Source organism: Salvia miltiorrhiza, chromosome 2, assembly GCF_028751815.1.
Source record: "Salvia miltiorrhiza cultivar Shanhuang (shh) chromosome 2, IMPLAD_Smil_shh, whole genome shotgun sequence".
NCBI classification, from domain to species: Eukaryota; Viridiplantae; Streptophyta; class Magnoliopsida; order Lamiales; family Lamiaceae; genus Salvia; species Salvia miltiorrhiza.
In genome coordinates, this window is record NC_080388.1 from 10,231,284 (window position 1) to 10,239,062 (window position 7,779).

The 7,779-nt window shown below is 46.6% G+C and overlaps 1 protein-coding gene across 1 annotated transcript; it reads left to right on the top strand.

Moving 5' to 3' along the window:
• The first annotated feature begins 643 nt into the window (after positions 1-643).
• LOC131013676 (protein S40-7-like) lies at positions 644-1,735 on the top strand. The gene has a single exon (XM_057941806.1). It carries the CDS (start codon positions 941-943, stop codon positions 1,454-1,456), a length of 516 nt encoding a protein of 171 aa, XP_057797789.1. The 5' UTR covers positions 644-940; the 3' UTR covers positions 1,457-1,735.
• The last annotated feature ends 6,044 nt before the right edge of the window (positions 1,736-7,779 follow it).

A 7,779-nucleotide genomic window follows, 5' to 3' on the forward strand; every position in this document is an offset into this window, starting at 1 on the left:
TGGCGGCTAATCTACCCATTTGTTTCATAATATTTTTTTGTTGCAAATGGCGTAATTAGCCGCCACAAATTCATAGCCGTGAACAGTAGCCGCCGGTACCAAATATGCGCGGCTACTGTTCACGGCTATGAATTTGTGGCAGCTAATTACGCCATTTGTTTCATAATATTTTTTTGTTGCATAATATACATAATAGTGAATTTTTAAGCTCTATTATGTTTTCTTGATTCATAATATATGATTTTATAAATTTTTTATCCAACAATTGCTATTATTTTAACGTGTCCTCAGATTTAGAGTCATATTTAACTAAATCCATTGTGAAAGTGACGTGAGTTGGACGCATTACAAAAAACCAAGCATGTTAGGCTTTGACTTTTTGACTTTGGGTTTGGGTGGGTAGTTTTGTAAGACATGTTATAAAAGTGGGTACTTTAAATTCCGACCCATATAATATTGCTATATCCTATCTCCTTAAAATATTTGAAATTCCTGTAGTTGTTTTGGACTATTGTCCGTACCGCAGACTGTCACCACATAAATTTTTTTTAGATAAGGTGGAGTTAGTACACACAGCTGTTTACTGAATCGTTAAATCATTTGATTCGTCTCTGCCATTTTTGCTATTTTTAGGGCCAAATAAATAACCATAGCTCGACTCATTATCTACATCCCTCTTGATTTTTGTCGTTTTCGAGGTTCTGTTCATTTTTTCGTTTTCGAGTTAGGTCGTTTTTGAGTTCTTGATTAATGTGATTTCTCACGAATTTTGCCACTCTCTTTCACTCTCACTCTCTCTCCCTCCTACTTTCTCTCTCAATCGAGGGAAATAAAAATGTTGCGGTATAGAAGCTCTAGTTCAACTCACTAGGTCCAAAAAAAAAACATAAATTCTTCTATCAAACACCTCCACCAAATTTCCTAACTTTTAGCGGCAGAAATGGAAGATTCCTACGGTGGCTATAGCGGCGGCGGAAAGAAGGCGGTGGATCAAGCTGAGGATCTTCAAGAAGAGGAAGTGTGGGCAATGATCAATGCAAGAGAAGGTTCAAACTCGAGCTCCAAAACCAAAAGCAAACGCGATTTCTCATCATCGTCATATGCATGGCACGTCGAAGGCGGCGGAGAGGAGTCCTCGCTGCCGCAAAGGGCGGCGCGCCACCGGTCCTCGGCCCCTGTGGAGATTCCCGACTGCTCCAAGATTCTAAAGAAAAACAAAAAGAAAATTACACGGGATGGAGCATGTGACGCACATAGTTGTGATAGTAAAGTTGATGCAGAGGAGGAGGAGGAGGGCGAGGACGAGGCCCCTCCACATGAAGTGTTGGCTAGAAGACTTGCGAGAACAAGGATTGTTTCACATTCAATGTGCGAGGGAGTTGGGAGGACTCTCAAAGGAAGAGACCTCAGCAAAACCAGGAATGCTATTTTAACCAAGACTGGTTTTATTGAATAGATTAGCGAACGTATATGTCACTGTCATGATACTATTATTATCTATTTTCAACCATATCGATATGGTTAATTTAGTGTTAATTGTGTAGCACGTAGTAACGAAGGTGGTCTATTGGAGGCTTTTTATTAGGTGTAAAGGAGTATTTATTGAAGAAATTAATGGTAGGGTCCAAGGTTTTCTTTAGTCTTTATGAATGGGAGATTTGTAATGTTGGCATGTTCCAAGCATATGTAATGAAATGAAAAATTTTGGTTGATTTTTCCACATGGGAGAAATTTATAGATAGCTTATTTGATACGGTGTATAAATGTTTGATCATTTTTTTATCGTTATTGATAAGAGTATAAGAGCATTGGTAACGCTCTACTCGATCCACCCTACTCGAGTAAGGATGAGATCGAGTAGGGCGATGCAGCGTCGCCTTACTCGATTGATCGAGTAGCACTCGATCTTGTTTGATATAGGCGCGTGTTTACACGCGTTGGAATTAAAAACAAAAAAAAAAAAAAAAAAAATTGAAAATCGGCAGAATTTTGGCATTTTCGAATTTTTTTTTTGAAATTCGGTCCATTCGATCGTTTGGCTTTTTCCTTTTTTTTTTTTTTTTTTTTTTTCTCTCTCTGTTCTTTAAATTCCCCTTTCTTCCATCTTCATTTCTTCCATTTCCACCATCTTTAATCTTCTTCCTCTCTCTACAATCTCCATGGATCCACACAACCCAAATATATATGATTTAAATTGGTGCCCCGATCTCTTCAGCGACTATTATCCCAATTTTACGGAATGTAACTTGGGGGATGACCCTCCAACCGGCGAGAAGCCGCCGGCAGCCCATAGTGCCGCCAAATTAAAGAAAGGCAGTCGGAGGAAGGAAATCGCCTACAAGATCAAACATGACAAGCCGGCGCTGTAGGAGGAAGGAAGGACTATCCCTTATACCTACACCCTCGAGGAGACGGACCTCATCGTCCAAATTTGAACGGAGAAGACCAACGACTCCATCCGTGGGACCGATCAAAAGGGGGAGACGTATTGGGGACAGATTCTTGCCGTGTCAACCCCCTCATCGGCACCAAATTCAAGGGCACTGGGCCAAAGTGAGCTCGGATGTGCGGCTGTGGGAGGCAATTTGGATAGAGAAGAGCACCCGGTGGCCTTCTGGCCATTTGGACGACATGCTCCGGGACAAGGCCAAAATCCTTTTCAAAAGTAGGAGCACAACTAAGAGCGCGTTCAACTATTGGAACGCGTGAAAAATTCTCCGGAACAAGGAGTAATATATGCGGAATAGAGGAATGTCTTTACCAGTAGGATCACAGGGAGCAGCGAGGTAGCTTTCGTCAGGGGAATCATCCTCGGCAGAGGAATCATCCTCACCAGAGGAATCGCACTCGGCAGAGGAATCATTCTCACCAGTGGAATCATCCTCGGCAGAGGAATCATCCTCACCAGAGGAATCGCACTCGCCAGAGGAATTATACTCGCCAGAGGAATCATACTTGCCTGAGGAACAAAACTTAATCAGAGGAAAGGTCCTTGCCAGAGGGCAGACTTGCGCCAGAGGAATCGCCCGCCTCACCAGTAAATCTACCTTTTTGCCCCCGACCATGCAAGACGCATGCTCCGGTGTTGATTTTACTGTCTTACCCTCCATATGTAATCTATAAATATCCGCATGTGTGCTTCTTTGTATTTACGCTATCTTCTACACTCAATACAACAACAGCTTTTCTCTCGTTCTAGCATTCCGATTACTTCCTTTATCTTCTCCGATCAATCGCAACTAGGTATAACTTACGATCCATTCTTAATTCACCGATTAGTTAGATATCCACCCTCTTATGTTTCACCATCTGGCGCCGTCTGTGGGAAAACATGGGCTAAGGCGTGAGAATTCCAGCCCCTTCGTATGCAGATCTGGAATCGTCGCCGGATTTGCATGCGCAGGTCCCGATTTCGCCATTGTTTGGAGTGCCCAAGCTATTCTAGCTCGATACCCCTGTTTTTACGCCGATTTACTTGCCGATTCGGGAAATCTGTGTTTAATTGTATTTTTCGTGCATGGGGAAAGGTGGCGGAAGCCGTAAATTGGGAGATATGTGATTATGTTTGATTATCTTACGGATTAGTTCGATAATTGTGTGTGGCTATGCTGATTTTGCGCTTACTGCCTGTTTTCATTATGAATCTGACGTATTATACCGGTGATTTGTCGATTAACACTGTGTTTTTGCTGTGCTGTTAATTTACGGCCATTGTCGTATAAGGGTGATAATTATCGATGTTTCTCATGTTTTCTCGTATAATCTTCGCTTTACATCATGTCTAAACATGTTTTGCTGATGGGCTGATGGGTTGTTTCTGCTGTTTTTGAGTTTCGCGGTTATTTTAATGCACGATCGTGGTAATTATGGGTTGTGATTTTCATGTTTCCTCGTATAATCTTCGTTTTCTACCATGCCTAACGCACTCCGCTAACGATTTTCTTGGTTGTTACTGCTGATAACGTGTTTCTTCTGCTGGATCTTAATACGAGTTCAAAGGGGACATCTCTATCATTCGTACTCTGTTAATTCAATCTATGCCCTGGGTTTATTTCCCAGTGTATAGAGATATCTTGAGGGGGAATTTTTAACGGCCTCCGCGCCGGTGTTCTGGATTTCTTATCTCGGGAATTTCGATCATTAAAGGAGGAGCGATACATTTGTTATCTGGATTTTTCTCACATCGTCTATGTGCAGGTGCTATGGGTTCTTCAGACGCTCACCGCACCTTGGAGAAGGAGTTTGACTCCGCTGCTCACGCTACTGAGGTGCCAACCTCACTGTTTAACGGCCTGCAGGGCAGCACCGCCTTTACCACGCCGTCGGGTTTTCATGCTATCTCGGCCACCCCGCTAGCAGGACAGAATGGCAACTTCCAGAGACCTGCTCTGGTGACACCGGGTTCAGATACGCCAGGCTTGGCCCCCACGTCTGGTGGGGGGCAGTTCAACTTTAGGTTGACGGAGCAGATGATGGCCCTGCTCCACTATTCGGCCGTGCGTCAGGCACTGGGGAATCCTCTGCTGACCACCGTTCCCGTTATAGCTCCTCTGGTAGGAGCGACCAATCCGCAAGGCACTGAGGCCCCACCTCCCGCTGCGCTGGAGGCAAACAATCCGATAATCAACAAACAGGCTGTGGCACCTGGGGAAATACAGAAACTACCCGCTGAGAGGGCACTGGAGAGAAGGCCAGAGGGGAGCCGGGTTAGGCTCAATAGCGTTGTCAGGAAGGAGGGGATCGACGAGTCTGATACCCCCGAGGCTAAAAAAGCCGAGGAAACACCAGAGAGGCAACAACACCAGGATAGGGCCCCTTTCAGAGGATTACCCCCGAGGATACCTCCCACCCAGGCAGAGGGACCACACTGCTAACAACGCACTGTGAATGAAGTTACTCGTTTCGACGAGTACACCCCTTTGAACAAGACATCGGAGGAGATCTTCCATCTGATCAAGAATCAACCATTTTTCAAGGCGCCTGGGACTTACCGAGATGGGCAGCCCCAACAGGGACCTAACAATAAACTATGCGAGTATCACAATGCCTATGGGCATTTTACCAAACATTGCGGGCATCTGAAGCATCACTTGGAGCTTTTGGTGCGGACAGGTAACCTGGATCAATTTATAGTCCGAAGGAACGAAACCCAGGCACAGAGGCCAGAACAGAGGCATGTTACTTAGATGACACGACAATTTGTAGACCGAATACTCTTTTTCCCCACAGGGGTTTTAACGAGGTTCGGGGCCATGATATCAATAAAATTGGATACATGGTTCTAGGGAATTCCCTGGTGTTATCTAGTTCATTTTTTATTATCGTTTTTTCAAATTGCATATTTTACTTAACATGTTCATGCAGAGGCATTGCACATGTCACCAGAGGGGGGAGTAGGGAGTATACCCGTAGTCCCCAATTTACAAATTCAAAATTGCTTCTTAGCAAGTCAAGGGAAAAGCAGAGGAATCATTGCTATCGTAAGCCGCAAAAGTTGGTTGCACCCCCAGGGTCTTCCATGCTCCGCGCAGAGAAATGGAACGCGGAATTGCTTCTTAGCAAGTCAAAGGAAAAATAAACAACCAGGGGCACCGCTCGAACAAAGGGAAGAGCAGAGGAATCAGACTGCCACCAGAGCAGAGGAATCATGCTCCCACCAGAGTAGAGGGATCATGCTGCCACCAGAGCAGAGGGTTACACTTAACTGTAAGCCACGAAAGTTGGTTGCACCCCCCGGGTCTTCCATGCTCCGTGCAGGGTATTATTTCTGTTCAACCGTAAGCCACGAAAGTTGGTTGCACCCCCCGGGTCCTCCATGCTCCGTGCAGGGTATTATTTCTGTTCAACCGTAAGCCACGAAAGTTGGTTGCACCCCCCGGGTCTTCCATGCTCTGTGCAGGGTATTATTTCTGTTCAACCGTAAGCCACGAAAGTTGGTTGCACCCCCCGGGTCCTCCATGCTCCGTGCAGGGTATTATTTATGTTCAACCGTAAGCCACGAAAGTTGGTTGCACCCCCCGGGTCTTCCATGCTCCGTGCAGGGTATTATTTCTGTTCAACCGTAAGCCACAAAAGTTGGTTGCACCCCCCGGGTCTTCCATGCTCCGTGCAGGGTATTATTTCTGTTCAACCGTAAGCCACGAAAGTTGGTTGCACCCCCCGGGTCTTCCATGCTCCGTGCAGGGTATTATTTCTGTTTAATCGTAAGCCGCGAAAGTTGGTTGCACTCCCCGAGTCCTCCATGCTCCGCGCAGAGGGTTACTATCTAATCGTAAGCCGCGAAAGTTGGTTGCACCCCCCGGGTCCTCCATGCTCCGCGCAGAGTGTTCAAGCTTGGATGGGAAGCAGCGAAGGAATGCTTGGATGGGAAGCAGCAGCGAAATCCTCGCCAGAGGAGTCAACGAAATCCTCGCCAGAGGAGTCAGCGAAATCCTAGCCAGAGGAGTCAACGAAATCCCCGCCAGAGGATTCAGCGAAATCCTCGCCAGAGGAGTCAGCGGAATCCTCGCCAAGGGATTCAGTGAAATCCTCACCAGAGGATTCAGCAAAATCCTTGCCAGAGGAGTCAGCGAAATCCCCAAAACAGGAGTCAGAGAAATCCCAGGGAGGAAGATCAGAGAAACGCTTGGAACAAGCACAACGGGCCAAACCAAGGACGTTCCCAGCAGAAGAATCACAAAGACTTCAACAAAAACAGAGATCATACCCTACTTTACAAAAATATACATCATAGTTGGAGATCCGGGAAGGCAAGCTCAACATCAATAAGCAACAAAAATAACATAAAGCACGAAAGAAAGCAGGACCAACACATAAATCTAAAGGCGAAACAAGCGGTGAAGAAATTTCATTTACAAATACCAAAGAAGCAGACTATACATCAAAAGCCACAGATAGGTACTAAGTTTTTACAAATCAAAAAGTTACAAAAATATCCATCAAGTCAAAAAGGGAGATTAGGGCCATCAGGGAGGAGGAACGGAGGAGTCTGGAGCAGTATCAGAGGGCTTGGAGGCAGCAGCAGCAGAGGGATCCGGGACAAGGGCAGGGATAGCAGAAGACTTGGGAGCGGTGGAAGCTCCACCACAGGAACCACCTACCTCAAGTACCGGCAATGTCTCAGAGAATTGCACCGGGGGCAGACGTTGCTCCATGTTCAACAACTTTATTGCCTCAGAAATATACGCATCATTGTTTTGATACAAGGCATAAAGTTGTCCCACGGCGTCTACTGAGGAGACAGTGTCCTCGAAGGCGGAGGCCTTCAAGCCAGAGGGCAGCGGGGGCTCCATGCGGAACTGAGCAAGGCTGTGGGGGCCAGCGCCAGATCCACCCCTCAGTTTTTCCACAAATTTGGCCAGAGTTGCGCAAAAGGAGGGCTGGTACTTCGGGGAGGAGAACGCCGGACCAGGATAAACCCCAAAGGCGAATTGGGGGATGGCTTTATTCAAGACCGGGTACCACCACGCGGGCTTCGCCGGGGCCTTAGCATCAATCCCCAATATCCTGTTGAGGTCCTCGTCCTTGATATGATCCATCAAGGCCCTCATGTCCAGAGTCGCGATCTGCTCCTCTGACGCTCCTACCATCTCCGCCGCTTTCGTGGATATCTCTCGTATAATGTGGGCGAAAATGGGTGCAAACCCCTCCAGGTAGTCGGGATGCTTCTGGAAAGCTGCCAGAGTGCCCTCCAACATGAAATCCAGGAACCGCTGGCCCTGGGGAGAGACAAAGAATTCCAGGTGTTGGTCCCTGACCCCCAATGCATAACACCGCGCC

What these genes read in the sequence shown, in the direction of transcription:
- LOC131013676 (XM_057941806.1), top strand. Translation starts at nt 941, where the DNA reads ATGGAAGATTCCTACGGTGGCTATAGCGGCGGCGGAAAGAAGGCGGTG.